At 58.0% G+C, this 18,855-nt stretch overlaps 1 protein-coding gene across 1 annotated transcript; it reads left to right on the plus strand.

The window, feature by feature from the left end:
- The first annotated feature begins 454 nt into the window (after positions 1–454).
- Positions 455–15,581, plus strand: LOC145339481 (FACT complex subunit SSRP1-like). Its single transcript, XM_080183950.1, is given in 10 exon segments — positions 455–542; positions 1,051–1,236; positions 2,141–2,246; positions 3,416–3,606; positions 5,229–5,459; positions 7,314–7,379; positions 7,381–7,418; positions 12,108–12,236; positions 14,778–14,999; positions 15,251–15,581. Coding segments are annotated over 10 exon segments (1,560 nt in total). The 5' UTR covers positions 455–482.
- The last annotated feature ends 3,274 nt before the right edge of the window (positions 15,582–18,855 follow it).

The following is an 18,855-nucleotide window of genomic DNA, read 5'->3' on the forward strand; positions in this document are numbered from 1 at the left end:
GGTGAGGGACTTGGGGGGTATAGGAGGAGGGACCCCAGGACTGAGTGGCCGGAGCTGACCAGAGAGCCCAGATCCCGGGGACCGGCGCTGCCCGAGGCAGAACGTGGGCACCGGCTCCAGGACCAGGGGGCAGCGGCCGGAGGGGGTCAAGGGTCAGCGGCCGGAGGGGGTCAAGGGTCAGCGGCCGGAGGGGGGTCAGGGGTCAGCGGCCGGAGGGGGGTCAGCGGTCAGCGGCCGGAGTGGGCGGTCAGGGGTCAGCGGCCGGAGGGGGGTCAGGGGTCAGCGGCCGGAGGGGGCGGTCAGGGGTCAGCGGCCGGAGGGGGGTCAGGGGTCAGCGGCCGGAGGGGGGTCAGGGGTCAGCGTCCCAAGCTGAGCGGCATTGGGGTTGGGGGGAGTCGGTCACTGGACTCTGAGTGAGGCTCCGGGGGGAGGGGGAGGGTGACGCACCGAGGGGGGGGACACCGCTCACGGCGTCCGTCAACATGTCGGGTACCGAGATCCTGGAGTACAACGATATCTACCAGGAGCTGAAAGGAATAATGGTGCGACGGGGCAGTGGGGGAGCGGGGGTGGGCGCGGGCTGACCCCGGGGAGCTGTGGGGGTGGGCGCGGGTGGAGTGGGAATCTGGGGGTGGGGGCTGGGCGCGGGTGGAGCGGGGAGCTGGGATTGGGGGGGGTGTGGGGGCTGACCCCGGGGAGCTGGGTCGGGGGGGGGGAGGGTGGGTGCAGGGGCTGACCCCGGGGAGCTGTGGGGGTGGGCACGGGTGGAGTGGGAATCTGGGGGTGGGGGGGGGGCGCGTGGGGGCTGACCCCGGGGAGCTGGGTGGGGGGGGGGAGGGTGGGTGCAGGGGCTGACCCCGGGGAGCTGTAGGGGGGGTTGGCGCAGGGGCTGACAGCAGGGGCTGACAGCAGGGGCGGACAGCAGGTGATGCGAGTACGGGCACTACAATCCCCCCCGGGTGGAGGGGGCAGTCTCTCATGGCGATGGTGGTGGTGGGGGGTTGGAATGGTGAATCTCTAATATCCTTTTTCCTTCCTCCTGGCTGCCAGATCGATGGTCGACTGCGACTGAGTCGACAGAGTATCGTTTTCAAGAACAATAAGACTGGGAAAGTGGACAGTGTGCAGGCTGCGGATGTCAGTGAGGGAGTGTGGCGCCGTGTCGCCAGGGGTTATGGAATCAAACTACAACTCCGCAACGGCAACCTCTGCAAGTTCGATGGATTCCGAGAGGGGGTGAGAATGTTCGCGCGCTCCCCCAGCTCGATCTTCCTCCTAGACATCCCTGTCAGCGTACTGTAACCTCTGCAAATACATCCGTTGTTACTATTGGGAATTAGGGCGTTCAGCCCATCAGATAGGCACGTGCAGGTGTTAATATTCCCCCCATCCCGGTGCTCCCAGTGTGGGTCTAACCGAGGGATAGGGAGACTGGAACTGTGCACGGTGCTCCCAGTGTGGGTCTGACCGAGGGATACGGAGACTGGAACTGTGCATGGTGCTCCCAGTGTGGGTCTAACCGAGGGATAGGGAGACTGGAACTGTGCACGGTGCTCCCAGTGTGGGTCTGACCGAGGGATACGGAGACTGGAACTGTGCATGGTGCTCCCAGTGTGGGTCTGACCGAGGGATACGGAGACTGGAACTGTGCACGGTGCTCCCAGTGTGGGTCTAACTGAGGGATACGGAGACCGGAACTGTGCACGGTGCTCCCAGTGTGGGTCTAACCGAGGGATACGGAGACTGGAACTGTGCACGGTGCTCCCAGTGTGGGTCTAACCGAGGGATACGGAGACTGGAACTGTGCACGGTGCTCCCAGTGTGGGTCTAACCGAGGGATACGGAGACTGGAACTGTGCACGGTGATCCCAGTGTGGGTCTAACCGAGGGGATAGGGAGACCGGAACTGTGCACGGTGCTCCCAGTGTGGGTCTAACCGAGGGATATGGAGACTGGAACTGTGCACGGTGCTCCCAGTGTGGGTCTAACCGAGGGATACGGAGACTGGAACTGTGCACGGTGATCCCAGTGTGGGTCTAACCGAGGGATAGGGAGACCGGAACTGTGCACGGTGCTCCCAGTGTGGGTCTAACCGAGGGATGTGACACCTGACCTGATGAGTTGTGATTTTTGTTTTTAGGATTTTGACAAAATGGCGGATTATTTCAAATCCCATTACCAGGTAGATCTCCACGAGAAGGACATGTGTGTGAAAGGCTGGAATTGGGGTACAGCTCGATTCAATGGTGAGTGTGCTGTCAGAGGGTCAGTGCTGAGGGAGCGCCGCACTGTCAGAGGGTCAGTGCTGAGGGAGTGCCGCACTGTCAGAGGGTCAGTGCTGAGGGAGCGCCGCACTGTCAGAGGGTCAGTGCTGAGGGAGTGCCGCACTGTCAGAGGGTCAGTGCTGAGGGAGCGCCGCACTGTCAGAGGGTCAGTGCTGAGGGAGTGCCGCACTGTCAGAGGGTCAGTGCTGAGGGAGTGCCGCGCTGTCAGAGGGTCAGTGCTGAGGGAGCGCCGCGCTGTCAGAGGATCAGTGCTGAGGGAGTGCCGCACTGTCAGAGGGTCAGTGCTGAGGGAGTGCCGCACTGTCAGAGGGTCAGTGCTGAGGGAGTGCCGCACTGTCAGAGGGTCAGTGCTGAGGGAGTGCCGCACTGTCAGAGGGTCAGTGCTGAGGGAGTGCCGCACTGTCAGAGGGTCAGTGCTGAGGGAGTGCCGCACTGTCAGAGGGTCAGTGCTGAGGGAGCGCCGCGCTGTCAGGCATTCCAGTTGCAACCACCGTACTTGTACAAGATATTCAGTTAAGCTTGAATCGAACACTGGTTCAGCTGCAGCTGGGGCAGTGTGTGCCCTTCTGGGCCCTGCTCTGTAGGGAGGACACAGATTGAAGAGAATCGGGAGTGGGGGAGATGAGGAGAATTGTTTGTTTACACAGCAGTGAGTTGTTGCGATCTGGAAAGTGCTGCCGGAACGGGCAGTGGAGGCAGATTTTATCGGGAGAGGTGAAAGGGGCAATTGGGGAAACACTGGAAGGGGGAAAATTTCCAGGGAAACGCGGAGGGTGAGGCAGGGGCAGAGCAGAGAGTGTGGGGGTGAATTGGATCAAGCTTTGAAAGATCTTGCAGCAGGTTGATGTACTGAATGGCCACCACTTGTGTGGTTTTGGGGGAGAGGATGTTGGGGCCTTCGGAATCATTCTGACTGGCCTGGCGCTGAGGGGGAGTCACTGTGTGGGGTGGCTCTGGGATTGAATAGGCAATAGCAGGGCACGTGAGGGTGTGTGAATCTTCTGATATGTTTCTGCACCATTCTCCACCCCCACTGCCCTCCCTGCCTCTCCATGCCCCCCCCCCCGCCCTCCCTGACTCTCCATGCCCCCCCCCGCTGCCCTCCCTGCCCCCCGCCCCGTCCCCCACAGGACAGCTGCTGTCCTTCGATATCGGCGAGCAGTCAGCCTTCGAGATCCCACTGACCAATGTCTCGCAGTGCACCACCGGCAAGAACGAGGTGACCCTGGAATTCCACCAGAACGATGATGCTGAGGTCTCCCTGATGGAAGTCCGATTCTACGTCCCACCATCGCAGGAGGACGGAATGGACCCAGTCGAGGTGAGAGATACTGTTCAACTGTCAAAGACCCTCCCTCTAATCCCCTAACTCTCCCATCGAAGACCATCCCTCTAATCCCCTAACTCTCCCATCAAAGACCATCCCTCTAATCCCCTAACTCCCATCAAAGACCATCCCTCTAATCCCCTAACTCCCATCGAAGACCATCCTCTAATCCCCTAACTCCCATCGAAGACCATCCTCTAATCCCCTAACTCCCATCGAAGACCATCCTCTAATCCCCTAACTCCCATCGAAGACCATCCTCTAATCCCCTAACTCCATCGAAGACCATCCTCTAATCCCCTACCCTAACTCCCATCGAAGACCATCCTCTAATCCCCTAACTCCCATCGAAGACCATCCTCTAATCCCCTAACTCCCATCGAAGACCATCCTCTAATCCCCTAACTCCCATCGAAGACCATCCTCTAATCCCCTAACTCCCATCGAAGACCATCCTCTAATCCCCTAACTCCCATCGAAGACCATCCTCTAATCCCCTAACTCCATCGAAGACCATCCTCTAATCCCTAACTCCCGTCGAAGACCATCCTCTAATCCCCTAACTCCCATCGAAGACCATCCTCTAATCCCCTAACTCCCGTCGAAGACCATCCTCTAATCCCTAACTCCCGTCGAAGACCATCCTCTAATCCCCTAACTCCCATCGAAGACCATCCTCTAATCCCCTAACTCCCATCGAAGACCATCCTCTAATCCCCTAACTCCCATCGAAGACCATCCTCTAATCCCCTAACCCCCATCGAAGACCATCCTCTAATCCCCTAACTCCCATCGAAGACCATCCCTCTAATCCCCTAACTCCCATCGAAGACCATCCCTCTAATCCCCTAACTCCCATCGAAGACCATCCCTCTAATCCCCTAACTCCCATTGAAGACCATCCCTCTAATCCCCTAACTCTCCTATCGAAGACCATCCCTCTAATCCCCTAACTCCCTTCGAAGACCATCCTCTAATCCCCTAACTCCCTTCGAAGACCATCCTCTAATCCCCTAACTCTCCCATTGAATTCCATCCCCCTAATCCCCGAACATAAGAACATAAGAAATAGGAGCAGGAGTAGGCCATCTAGCCCTCGAGCCTGCCCCGCCATTCAATAAGATCATGGCTGATCTGTCGTGGCTCAGTTCCACATTCCCGCCCTCTCCCCATAACCCTTAATCCCCTTGCTTATCAAAAACCTATCAACCGCGTTTTAAAAATATTGAGTGTGGCAGCTTCCACCACTTCAACGGGCAGAGAATTCCAGAGATTCACCACCCTTTGAGTGAAGAAGTTCCTCCTCAACTCCGTTCTAAACTGGCCCCCCTTTATCCTGAGGCTGTACCCCCTAGTCCTACTGTCCTTTCTGAGCGGGAAGAGTCTCTCCACCTCTATCCTATCCATCCATTCATCATCTTATACGTCTCACTCTCCCATTGAAGACCTTCTCTCTAATCCCCTAACTCTCCATTGAAGACCCTCCCTCTAATCCTCTCACTCTCCCATCGAAGACCATCTCTAAGTTTCTAATTCAGGCAGCAGATTGAGGGGTGAGTGATGGGTGATATGCCAATTATCTCAAATATGTTGATGTGGCACTTGCCGTTCCCCAGGCTTTCTCCCAGAACGTTCTGTCAAAGGCTGACATTATCCAGGCAACAGGGGATGCATTGTGCATCTTCCGGGAATTGCAGTGTCTCACCCCACGAGGTCGTTACGATATCCGAATCTACCCCGCCTTCCTGCACCTTCACGGCAAAACCTTCGACTACAAGATCCCGTACACCACCGTTCTCCGTCTCTTCCTGCTGCCACACAAGGACCAGAGACAAATGTTCTTTGTGGTAAGTACAGCATGGAGTAAAGCTTCCTCTACACTGTCCCCCCATCAAACACTCCCAGAACAGGTACAGCACGGGGTTAGATACAGAGTAAAGCTCCCTCTACACTGTCCCCCCATCAAACACTCCCAGGACAGGTACAGCACGGGGTTAGATACAGAGTAAAGCTCCCTCTACACTGTCCCCCCATCAAACACTCCCAGGACAGGTGCAGCACGGGGTTAGATACAGAGTAAAGCTCCCTCTACACTGTCTCCCCATCAAACACTCCCAGGACAGGTGCAGCACGGGGTTAGATACAGAGTAAAGCTCCTCTACACTGTCCCCATCAAACACTCCCAGGACAGGTACAGCACGGGGTAGATACAGAGTAAAGCTCCCTCTACACTGTCTCCCCATCAAACACTCCCAGGACAGGTACAGCACGGGGTTAGATACAGAGTAAAGCTCCCTCTACACTGTCCCCCCATCAAACACTCCCAGGACAGGGACAGCACGGGGTTAGATACAGAGTAAAGCTCCCTCTACACTGTCCCCCATCAGACACTCCCAGGACAGGTACAGCACGGGGTTAGAACAGAGTAAAGCTCCCTCTACACTGTCCCCCATCAAACACTCCCAGGACAGGTACAGCACGGGGTTAGATACAGAGTAAAGCTCCCTCTACACTGTCCCCCCCATCAAACACTCCCAGACAGGTACAGCACGGGGTTAGATACAGAGTAAAGCTTCCTCTACACTGTCCCCCCATCAAACACTCCCAGGACAGGTACAGCACAGGGTTAGATACAGAGTAAAGCTCCCTCTACACTGTCCCCATCAAACACTCCCAGGACAGGTACAGCACAGGGTTAGATACAGAGTAAAGCTCCCTCTACACTGTCCCCATCAAACACTCCCAGGACAGGTACAGCACGGGGTTAGATACAGAGTAAAGCTCCCTCTACACTGTCCCCATCAAACACTCCAGGACAGGTACAGCACGGGGTTAGATACAGAGTAAAGCTCCCTCTACACTGTCCCATCAAACACTCCCAGGACAGGTACAGCATGGGGTTAGATCAGAGTAAAGCTCCGTCTACACTGTCCCCATCAAACACTCCCAGGACAGGTACAGCACGGAGTTAGATACAGAGTAAAGCTGCCTCTACACTGTCCCCCCCCCCATCAAACACTCCCAGGACAGGTACAGCACGGGTTAGATACAGAGTAAAGCTCCCTCTACACTGTCCCCCATCAAACACTCCCAGGACAGGTACAGCACGGAGTTAGATACAGAGTAAAGCTGCCTCTACACTGTCCCTGTCAAACACCCCCAGGACAGGTACAGCATGGGGTTAGATACAGAGTAAAGCTCCCTCTACACTGTCCCCATCAAACACTCCCAGGACAGGTACAGCATGGGGTTAGATACAGAGTAAAGCTCCCTCTACACTGTCCCCATCAAACACTCCCAGGACAGGTACAGCACGGAGTAGATACAGAGGTAAAGCTCCCTCTACACTGTCCCCCCATCAAACACTCCAGGACAGGTGCAGCACAGGGTTAGATACAGAGTAAAGCTCCCTCTACACTGTCCCCATCAAACACTCCCAGGACACGTACAGACTGGGGTTAGATACAGAGTAAAGCTCCCTCTACACTGTCCCCCATCAAACACTCCCAGGACAGGTACAGCACGGGGTTAGATACAGAGTAAAGCTCCTCTACACTGTCCCCCCATCAAACACTCCCAGGACAGGTACAGCACAGGTTAGATACAGAGTAAAGCTCCCTCTACACTGTCCCCCCATCAAACACTCCCAGGACAGGTACAGCACGGAGTCGGGTTTGATGATTGGTCATTCTCTGTTGCAGATCAGTTTGGATCCTCCAATCAAGCAGGGACAGACTCGATACCCATTCCTGATCCTGCTTTTCTCCAAAAGATGACGAACTGTCCCTGACGCTGAACATGAGCGAGTGAGTGTGGGAATGGGAGAGGAGAACAGCCGTAGAGAGAGAGAGAGAGGGAGAGAGAGGGAGGATGGTGGAGGGCGACCACAACACTTCTGGGGAGGGAGCGAGGGCATGGGAATGAAGGGGAGGGAGAGTGAGAGGTTGGGGGGAAGATGGGGGAGGGGCAGAATGTACTCAGTGGTGGGGGAGGGCGAGAGAGAGGGGGGTGGGGGAGGGAGTGAGTACTGGGATGTGTGGGAGAGAGAGGTGGGGAGGAGGGAGTGAGTACTGGGATGTGTGGGAGAGAGAGGTGGGGAGGAGGGAGTGAGTACTGGGATGTGTGGGAGAGAGAGGTGGGGAGGAGGGTGAGAGTACTGGGATGTGTGGGAGAGAGAGGTGGGGAGGAGGGTGAGAGTACTGGGATGTGTGGGGGAGAGGGAGGTGGGGAGGAGGGAGTGAGTACTGGGATGTGTGGGAGAGAGAGGTGGGGAGGAGGGAGTGAGTACTGGGATGTGTGGGAGAGAGAGGTGGGGAGGAGGGAGTGAGTACTGGGATGTGTGGGGGAGGGAGGTGGGGAGGAGGGAGTGAGTACTGGGATGTGTGGGAGAGAGAGGTGGGGAGGAGGGAGTGAGTACTGGGATGTGTGGGGGAGAGAGGTGGGGAGGAGGGAGTGAGTACTGGGATGTGTGGGAGAGAGAGGTGGGGAGGAGGGTGAGAGTACTGGGATGTGTGGGAGAGAGAGGTGGGGAGGAGGGTGAGAGTACTGGGATGTGTGGGGGAGAGGGAGGTGGGGAGGAGGGAGTGAGTACTGGGATGTGTGGGAGAGAGAGGTGGGGAGGAGGGAGTGAGTACTGGGATGTGTGGGAGAGAGAGGTGGGGAGGAGGGAGTGAGTACTGGGATGTGTGGGGGAGGGAGGTGGGGAGGAGGGAGTGAGTACTGGGATGTGTGGGAGAGAGAGGTGGGGAGGAGGGAGTGAGTACTGGGATGTGTGGGGGAGAGGGAGGTGGGGAGGAGGGAGTGAGTACTGGGATGTGTGGGAGAGAGAGGTGGGGAGGAGGGAGTGAGTACTGGGATGTGTGGGGGAGAGGGAGGTGGGGAGGAGGGAGTGAGTACTGGGATGTGTGGGGGAGAGGGAGGTGGGGAGGAGGGGAGTGAGTACTGGGATGTGTGGGAGAGAGAGGTGGGGAGGAGGGAGTGAGTACTGGGATGTGTGGGAGAGAGAGGTGGGGAGGAGGGAGTGAGTACTGGGATGTGTGGGAGAGAGAGGTGGGGAGGAGGGAGTGAGTACTGGGATGTGTGGGAGAGAGAGGTGGGGAGGAGGGAGTGAGTACTGGGATGTGTGGGAGAGAGAGGTGGGGAGGAGGGTGAGAGTACTGGGATGTGTGGGAGAGAGGTGGGGAGGAGGGAGTGAGTACTGGGATGTGTGGGGGAGAGAGGTGGGGAGGAGGGTGAGAGTACTGGGATGTGTGGGAGAGAGAGGTGGGGAGGAGGGAGTGAGTACTGGGATGTGTGTGGGAGAGAGAGGTGGGGAGGAGGGAGTGAGTACTGGGATGTGTGGGGGAGAGGGAGGTGGGGAGGAGGGTGAGAGTACTGGGATGTGTGTGGGAGAGGGAGGTGGGGAGGAGGGAGTGAGTACTGGGATGTGTGGGAGAGGGAGGTGGGGAGGAGGGAGTGAGTACTGGGATGTGTGGGAGAGAGAGGTGGGGAGGAGGGAGTGAGTACTGGGATGTGTGGGGGAGAGAGGTGGGGAGGAGGGTGAGAGTACTGGGATGTGTGGGGGAGAGAGGTGGGGAGGAGGGTGAGAGTACTGGGATGTGTGGGGGAGAGAGGTGGGGAGGAGGGAGTGAGTACTGGGATGTGTGTGGGAGAGAGAGGTGGGGAGGAGGGAGTGAGTACTGGGATGTGTGGGGGAGAGGGAGGTGGGGAGGAGGGTGAGAGTACTGGGATGTGTGTGGGAGAGGGAGGTGGGGAGGAGGGAGTGAGTACTGGGATGTGTGGGAGAGGGAGGTGGGGAGGAGGGAGTGAGTACTGGGATGTGTGGGGGAGAGAGGTGGGGAGGAGGGTGAGAGTACTGGGATGTGTGGGGGAGAGAGGTGGGGAGGAGGGTGAGAGTACTGGGATGTGTGGGGAGAGAGGTGGGGAGGAGGGTGAGAGTACTGGGATGTGTGGGGGAGAGAGGTGGGGAGGAGGGAGTGAGTACTGGGATGTGTGGGGGAGAGAGGTGGGGAGGAGGGGAGTGAGTACTGGGATGTGTGGGGGAGAGAGGTGGGGAGGAGGGTGAGAGTACTGGGATGTGTGGGAGAGAGAGGTGGGGAGGAGGGGAGTGAGTACTGGGATGTGTGGGGGAGAGAGGTGGGGAGGAGGGTGGGAGTACTGGGATGTGTGGGAGAGAGAGGTGGGGAGGAGGGGAGTGAGTACTGGGATGTGTGGGGGAGAGAGGTGGGGAGGAGGGGAGTGAGTACTGGGATGTGTGGAGAGAGAGGTGGGGAGGAGGGGAGTGAGTACTGGGATGTGTGGGGGAGAGAGGTGGGGAGAGGGTGGGAGTACGGGGATGTGTGGGAGAGGGAGGTGGGGAGGAGGGGAGTGAGTACTGGGATGTGTGGGGGAGAGAGGTGGGGAGGAGGGGAGTGAGTACTGGGATGTGTGGGGGAGAGAGGTGGGGAGGAGGGTGAGAGTACTGGATGTGTGGGAGAGAGAGGTGGGGAGGAGGGGAGTGAGTACTGGGATGTGTGGGGGAGAGAGGTGGGAGGAGGGTGGGAGTACTGGGATGTGTGGGAGAGAGAGGTGGGGAGGAGGGGAGTGAGTACTGGGATGTGTGGGGGAGAGAGGTGGGGAGGAGGGGAGTGAGTACTGGGATGTGTGGGAGAGAGAGGTGGGGAGGAGGGGAGTGAGTACTGGGATGTGTGGGGGAGAGAGGTGGGGAGAGGGTGGGAGTACTGGGATGTGTGGGAGAGGGAGGTGGGGAGGAGGGGAGTGAGTACTGGGATGTGTGGGGGAGGGAGGTGGGGAGGAGGGAGTGAGTACTGGGATGTGTGGGGGAGAGGGAGGTGGGGAGGAGGGTGAGAGTACTGGATGTGTGGGAGAGAGAGGTGGGGAGGAGGGAGTGAGTACTGGGATGTGTGGGAGAGAGAGGTGGGGAGGAGGAGTGAGTACTGGGATGTGTGGGAGAGAGAGGTGGGGCGGAGGGAGTGAGTACTGGGATGTGTGGGAGAGAGAGGTGGGGAGGAGGGAGTGAGTACTGGGATGTGTGGGAGAGAGAGGTGGGGAGGAGGGAGTGAGTACTGGGATGTGTGGGAGAGAGAGGTGGGGAGGAGGGTGAGAGTACTGGGATGTGTGGGAGAGGGAGGTGGGGAGGTGGGAGTGAGTACTGGGATGTGTGGAGAGGGAGGTGGGGAGGAGGGTGAGAGTACTGGGATGTGTGGGAGAGGGAGGTGGGGAGGTGGGAGTGAGTACTGGGATGTGTGGGAGAGGGAGGTGGGGAGGAGGGAGTGAGTACTGGGATGTGTGGGAGAGGGAGGTGGGGAGGAGGGTGGGAGTACTGGGATGTGTGGGGGAGAGAGGTGGGGAGGAGGGAGTGAGTACTGGGATGTGTGGGGGAGAGAGGTGGGGAGGAGGGAGTGAGTACTGGATGTGTGGGAGAGAGAGGTGGGGAGGAGGGAGTGAGTACTGGGATGTGTGGGAGAGAGAGGTGGGGAGGAGGGAGTGAGTACTGGGATGTGTGGGAGAGAGAGGTGGGGAGGAGGGTGAGAGTACTGGGATGTGTGGGGGAGAGAGGTGGGGAGGGGGGAGTGAGTACTGGGAGGTGGGGAGGAGGGTGAGAGTACTGGGATGTGTGGGGAGGGAGGTGGGGAGGAGGGTGAGAGTACTGGGATGTGTGGGAGAGGGAGGTGGAGAGGAGGGTGAGAGTACTGGATGTGTGGGAGAGAGAGGTGGGGAGGAGGGAGTGAGTACTGGGAGGTGGGGAGGAGGGTGAGAGTACTGGGATGTGTGGGAGAGGGAGGTGGGGAGGAGGGTGAGAGTACTGGGATGTGTGGGAGAGGGAGGTGGAGAGGAGGGTGAGAGTACTGGGATGTGTGGGAGAGAGAGGTGGGGAGGAGGGAGTGAGTACTGGGAGGTGGGAGGAGGGTGAGAGTACTGGGATGTGTGGGGGAGAGAGGTGGGGAGGGGGAGTGAGTACTGGGAGGTGGGAGGAGGGTGAGAGTACTGGGATGTGTGGAGAGGGAGGTGGAGAGGAGGGTGGGAGTACTGGGATGTGTGGGAGAGGGAGGTGGAGAGGAGGGTGGGAGTACTGGGATGTGTGGGGAGAGAGGTGGAGAGGAGGGAGTGAGTACTGGGATGTGTGGGAGAGGGAGGTGGAGAGGAGGGTGGGAGTACTGGGATGTGTGGGAGAGGGAGGTGGAGAGGAGGGTGGGAGTACTGGGATGTGTGGGGAGAGAGGTGGAGAGGAGGGAGTGAGTACTGGGCTGTGTGGGGAGAGGTGGGGAGGAGGGTGAGAGTACTGGGATGTGTGGGAGAAGGAGGTGGGGAGGAGGGAGTGAGTACTGGGACGTGTGGGAGAGGTTCCTCCTCGTGGAGGCGACAGGGTACAGACTTTCCCAGTGCAGCTGCTTCTCCGGGAAGGGATGGAGTGGGTGGCCCCCCCTCGTGCTCCCCTCGCTCGGCCCCCCCCCCCTCGCTGCCCCTCTCTGAAACGCTGCCTGTGTGTCTCGCAGGGACGAGGTGATGAAGAAGTTTGATGGGAAGCTGAGTAAGCAGATGTCGGGGCCTCTGTATGAGGTGGTGAGTCGAATCATGAAATCCCTGGTCAGTCGCAAGATCACGGTGCCCGGAAACTTTGTGGGGTAAGTGTACCCGGGGGAGGGGGCGCCGGGGTGGTCTGTGCTGAGTGAATCCAGGCTTGCTGTTGCTGCAGGGTGCCCCCCCCCCCCACCCCCGCGCTGACTGTTTATATAATGGAGAAATCCGTGTGGGAATGAACCCTGCTGCGGACACCCTGAACAGAGAATTCTGTATGAGTAAAATACCACCCTGTAACACTCCGCTTCACAGCTGCTAACCCCCCACAAAACCTCGACTCAAACCCCTCCCCACCCCCTCCCTGCCTTCCACCGCTCAAGCCCTCATCCCCTGTGGGTCTGGGAATGGGGCAGACCCTCCCTGGTGAGGGATACTCTGGATCTTTCCACGGCGGAGTTTATTGGAGATGATCGCAGTGTTGGGGAGGTCCTCTGTGGATGCTGAGCATAGAGCACTGTTTTAAACCCCTGTCATTCCAGCTCTGTCTGGATAACCCACTTGGAGCAATATTGGGCCCACGGCTGACTAGCAGCTCAGTTTTGGGTAAAACTTAGACTCAGGAGCAGAATGAGGCCACTCGGCCCATCGACTCTGCTCCCCCATTCGATCATATTTTTCTCATCCCCCATTCTCCTGCCTTTTCCCCATAACCCCTGACCCCCTTATTAATCAGGAACCGATCTATCTCTGTCTCAAAGACACTCAGTGACCCGGCCTCCTCTGTGGCAAAGAGTTCCACACATTCCCCACTCTCTGGCTGAAGAAATTCCTCCTCATCTCTGTTTTAAAGGATCGTCCCTTTACCCTGAGGTTGTTCCCTCTGGTTCTAGTTTTTCCTACTAGTGGAAACACCCTCTCCACGTCCACTCTATCCAGGGCCTCGCAGTATCCTGTAAGTTTCAATAAGATCACCCCCTCATCCTTCTAAACTCCATCGAGTACAGACCCAGAGTCCTCAACCCGTTCCTCACACCACAAGCTCTTCATTCCAGGGATCGTTCCTGTGAACCTCCTCTGGATCCTTTCCAAGACCGGCACATCCTTCCTTAGATACGGGGCCCAAAACTGGTCTGGTCTGACCCGAGCCTTATCCAGCCTCAGAAGTCCATCCCTGCTCTTGTATTCTAGCCCTCTCGACATGAATGCTAACATTGTATTTACCTTCCTAACTGCCGACTGAACCAGCACGTTAACCTGAAGAGAATCTTGAACAAGGATTCCCAAGTCTCTGTGTTTCTGATTTCCTAAGCCTTTCCCCATTTAGAAAATAGTCTGTTCCTCGTTTCCTCTTTCCAAAGTGCAGAACCTCACACTTTTCCACATTAAATTCCATCTGGCCCTTCTCTGCCCGTTGGCTTTGGGGAATGACCCCCCTGCCCCCTGCGTGCGCCATGCAGCCAGCTGCCTGTGTGTTGAGGTTTGACCTGCTGAGTCCCATTCTTGAATCCTCCTGAGGTTTTATATTTAATAAAAGTCCAGTTGGAGGGAGAATTCTGCTTCATCCTTTCCATTGGAATTCTTTGAGGATGTAACGAGTGTTTGAGGAGAACCAGTGGATGTGGTTTATTTAGACTGTCAGAAGGCTTTTGACACAGTCTCAGAGAAAGTTAAATCACGTTGGATTGCAGGGAATGTCTGGAGACGGATAGAAAGCTGGTTAGCAGATAGGAAGCAAAGAGTTAACATCAATGGGGCTTTTCCTGATTGTCAGGCAGTGACTAGTGGGGTTCCGCAGGGATCTGAGCTCAGACCCCAACTGTTCACATTATATATGAATGATCTGGAAAAGGGAACTGAATGTATTATCCCCAGGTTTGCAGATGGTTCCAGGCTGGGTGGGAGGGTGAGCTGTGAGGAGGATACAGAGATACTTCAGTGTGATTTGGACAGGCTGAGTGTGTGGGGATCTGCGTGGCAGATGCAGAATAATGTGGATAAAAGTGAGGTTATCCACTTTGGTAGCAATAATAAACACAGATTATTACTGGAATGGGTGTAAATTGAGAGAGGCGGATACTCAGCGATTATTACTGGATTATTACTGGAATGGGTGTAAATTGAGAGAGGCGGATACTCAGCGATTATTACTGGATTATTACTGGAATGGGTGTAAATTGAGAGAGGCGGATACTCAGCGAGACCTTGGAGTCCTCGTGTATCAGTCACTGAGAGTAAGTGCGCAGGTACAGCAGGCAGTAAAGAAGGGAAATGGTATGTTCATAGTGAGAGGATTTGAGTATCGGGATAGGGATGTTTTACTGCAATTGTACAGGGTGTTGGGGAGGCCACACCTGGAGTATTGTGTACAGTTTTAGTCTCCTTATCTGAGGAAGGATATTCCTTGCTATAGAGGGAGCACAGCGAAGGATGCCCATGACGTCACTAAGTTTTATCACCACACTAACAGGTTAATTAAATGAATGTTTTTACTGTCTCTTCTGTGCCTCCTCAATTTCCCCAACTGTGTGTGTGTGTGTGTCTGTGTGTGTGTGTCTGTGTGTGTGTGTCTGTGTGTGTGTGTCTGTGTGTGTGTGTCTGTGTGTGTGTGTCTGTCTGTCTGTCTCTGCCCTTCCCTCCCCACACAGGAATTCGGGGGCACACTGTATCTCCTGTTCGTATAAGGCCAGCTCGGGTCTGCTCTACCCCCTGGAGAGGGGCTTCATCTACGTCCACAAGCCCCCTGTCCACATTCGCTTTGACGAGATCTCTCACGTAAACTTTGCCCGTGGGACCACCACTACACGCTCCTTCGACTTCGAGATTGAGACTAAACAGGGCAGTCAGTACACATTCAGCAGCATCGAGAGGTGAGCGAGGGGCGGGGGGGGGGGGCTGTGACTGGTGGGCGGGGGGGAGGTGGTGCTGGTGGGCAGGGCGGGGGGGGGGGGGGAGGTGGTGCTGGTGGGCTGGGGGGGGGGAATGCTGGTGGGCCGGGGCGGGGGGGGGATGGTGACCGGTGGGCTGGGACGGGGAGGGGGGGGTGGCTGGTGGGCCTCGGGCAGGGCTGAGGTGGGACTCTGGCGTTGCCCCGCTCTGACCCGCTGCTGTCTTTTCCCAGGGAGGAATACGGAAAACTGTTTGATTTTGTCAACGCCAAAAAGCTGAACATTAAGAACCGAGGAATGAAAGAGGTGAGCGAGCTCTCTGCCCCACATCACACCCAGACTCGCTCCGTCTGGCCGCCTCTCTCAAACTCTCCTTCGGTCGGGCAGTCCTGCTCGCGTGCGCTGCCCCCTGCTCGCGCTCTCTGTCTCCGTCTCCAGTTCTCCCTCCTGTATTTAGTTGCTGTGTTTGCAGAATGCATCAGGCACGCTGCTAGTGTGATCCTGATCACTGGAATATACCGTGTTTCTGCGTGCACTGCACATCACCCTTTCTGCCCACTTTAACTCACACTCTCTCTCTCTCTCTCTCTATTTCTCCCTCTCTGTTTAGATAGATCAGGTTTGTACACTCGAGTGATGTGTGTTACTCCAGCCTGTGCACTTACTGCATGGAGTGTGGTGTGTTAACCCCCACCCCGGGGAAGCTGAGAGTCTGCCTGTCTCTCAGATCCTGAAACCTGTGCAGTCTCCTGGTTTCTGTAACTCTGCATGCGTGTGTGCGTGTGTATTGGCAGCTGTGTAGATCTGGTGCCAGCGAATCATTCTGTGCCTTCCTCACGTGAAACTAGACAGGCTTGGGCTGACGGGTAGCACAGTGGGTTAGCACTGCTGTCTCACAGCGCCAGGGACCCGGGTTCGATTCCCGGGGGGCACGGTGACACAGTGGGTTAGCACTGCTGTCTCACAGCGCCAGGGACCCGGGTTCGATTCCCGGGGACACGGTGACACAGTGGGTTAACACTGCTGTCTCACAGCGCCAGGGACCCGGGTTCGATTCCCGGGGGCACGGTGACACAGTGGGTTAGCACTGCTGTCTCACAGCGCCAGGGACCCGGGTTCGATTCCCCGGGGGCACGGTGACACAGTGGGTTAGCACTGCTGTCTCACAGCGCCAGGGACCCGGGTTCGATTCCCGGGGGCACGGTGACACAGTGGGTTAACACTGCTGTCTCACAGAGCCAGGGACCCGGGTTCGATTCCCAGGGGGCACGGTGACACAGTGGGTTAGCACTGCTGTCTCACAGCGTCAGGGACCCGGGTTCGATTCCGGCCTTGGGTCGCTGTCTGTGTGGAGTCTGCATGTTCTCCCCGTGTCTGCCTGGTTTCCTCCCACAGTCCAAAGATACGTAGGTTAGATGGATTGGCCATGTTAAATTGCCCCTTAGTGTCAGGGGGACAAGCAGGGTAAATGCATGGGGTTATGGGGCCTGGGTGGGATTGTGGTTGGTGCAGGCACTGTGGGCTGAATGGCATCTTTCTGTGCTGTAGGATTCTGTGATGCTAAATGGCAGGAACATTCACGCCACACAAATGTTAAGCAGTGACAATAAGAGACACTCTAACCATTGCCCCTTGATGTTCATTGGTGTAACCATCACTGAATCCCCCACTGTCACCATCCTCGGGGTTACAATTAACCACAAACTGAACTGGACCCAGCTGTATAAATACTGTGGCTCCCAGAGCAGGTCAGAGACTGGGGATCCTGCGGAGAGTAACTCACCTCCTGATTTCCCCCCAAAGCCTGTCCACCATCTACAAGGACACAAGTCAGGAGACAATCCTGGAACTCCCTCCCTAACAGCGCTGTGGGTGTACCTACACCACACAGGACAGCAGTGGGTTGAAGATGGAGGCTCACCATCCCCCCCCCTCCCCTCCCCTCCATTTGGGGCAGTGAGGGATGGGGAGTAATGCTGGGCCCAGGCAGTGACAAAGGAATTGGGTTAATTGTTTCTGCATGTGTGTGTCCCACCCCTCCCCGAGTGACCGCTCTCTCTCCTCCCCTCCTGAGTGACCGCTCTCTCTCTCCCCCCTCCCTGAGTGACCGCTCTCTCTCTCTCCCCTCCCTGAGTGACCGCTCTCTCTCTCTCCCCTCCCCTGAGTGACCGCTCTCTCTCTCTCCCCTCCCCGAGTGACCGCTCTCTCTCTCTCCCCTCCCCGAGTGACCGCTCTCTCTCTCTCCCCTCCCCGAGTGACCGCTCTCTCTCTCTCCCCTCCCCGAGTGACCGCTCTCTCTCTCTCCCCTCCCCGAGTGACCGCTCTCTCTCTCTCCCCTCCCCGAGTGACCGCTCTCTCTCTCTCCCCTCCCCGAGTGACCGCTCTCTCTCTCTCCCCTCCCCGAGTGACCGCTCTCTCTCTCTCCCCTCCCCGAGTGACCGCTCTCTCTCTCTCCCCTCCCCCGAGTGACCGCTCTCTCTCTCTCCCCTCCCCGAGTGACCGCTCTCTCTCTCTCCCCTCCCCGAGTGACCGCTCTCTCTCTCTCCCCTCCCCGAGTGACCGCTCTCTCTCTCTCCCCTCCCCGAGTGACCGCTCTCTCTCTCTCCCCTCCCCGAGTGACCGCTCTCTCTCTCTCCCCTCCCCGAGTGACCGCTCTCTCTCTCTCCCCTCCCCGAGTGACCGCTCTCTCTCTCTCCCCTCCCCGAGTGACCGCTCTCTCTCTCTCCCCTCCCCGAGTGACCGCTCTCTCTCTCTCCCCTCCCCGAGTGACCGCTCTCTCTCTCTCCCCTCCCCGAGTGACCGCTCTCTCTCTCTCCCCTCCCCGAGTGACCGCTCTCTCTCTCTCCCCTCCCCGAGTGACCGCTCTCTCTCTCTCCCCTCCCCGAGTGACCGCTCTCTCTCTCTCCCCTCCCCGAGTGACCGCTCTCTCTCTCTCCCCTCCCCGAGTGACCGCTCTCTCTCTCTCCCCTCCCCGAGTGACCGCTCTCTCTCTCTCCCCTCCCCGAGTGACCGCTCTCTCTCTCTCCCCTCCCCGAGTGACCGCTCTCTCTCTCTCCCCTCCCCGAGTGACCGCTCTCTCTCTCTCCCCTCCCCGAGTGACCGCTCTCTCTCTCTCCCCTCCCCGAGTGACCGCTCTCTCTCTCTCCCCTCCCCGAGTGACCGCTCTCTCTCTCTCCCCTCCCCGAGTGACCGCTCTCTCTCTCTCCCCTCCCCGAGTGACCGCTCTCTCTCTCTCCCTCCTCCCCGAGTGACCGCTCTCTCTCTCTCCCTCCCCGAGTGACCGCTCTCTCTCTCTCCCCTCCCCGAGTGACCGCTCTCTCTCTCTCCCCTCCCCGAGTGACCGCTCTCTCTCTCTCCCCTCCCCGAGTGACCGCTCTCTCTCTCTCCCTCCCCGAGTGACCGCTCTCTCTCTCTCCCCTCCCCGAGTGACCGCTCTCTCTCTCTCCCCTCCCCGAGTGACCGCTCTCTCTCTCTCCCCTCCCCGAGTGACCGCTCTCTCTCTCTCCCCTCCCCGAGTGACCGCTCTCTCTCTCTCTCCCCTCCCCGAGTGACCGCTCTCTCTCTCTCTCCCCTCCCCGAGTGACCGCTCTCTCTCTCTCTCTCTCCCCTCCCCGAGTGACCGCTCTCTCTCTCTCTCTCCCTCCCCGAGTGACCGCTCTCTCTCTCTCTCTCCCCTCCCCGAGTGACCGCTCTCTCTCTCTCCCCCTCCCCGAGTGACCGCTCTCTCTCTCTCCCTCCCCGAGTGACCGCTCTCTCCCTCCCCGAGTGACCGCTCTCTCTCTCTCTCTCCCCCCCGAGTGACCGCTCTCTCTCTCTCCCCTCCCCGAGTGGACCGCTC

The sequence above is a fragment of the Carcharhinus amblyrhynchos genome, unplaced genomic scaffold (assembly GCF_965287045.1).
Source record: "Carcharhinus amblyrhynchos unplaced genomic scaffold, sCarAmb.v2.hapA scaffold_493, whole genome shotgun sequence".
Taxonomy (NCBI): Eukaryota; Metazoa; Chordata; class Chondrichthyes; order Carcharhiniformes; family Carcharhinidae; genus Carcharhinus; species Carcharhinus amblyrhynchos.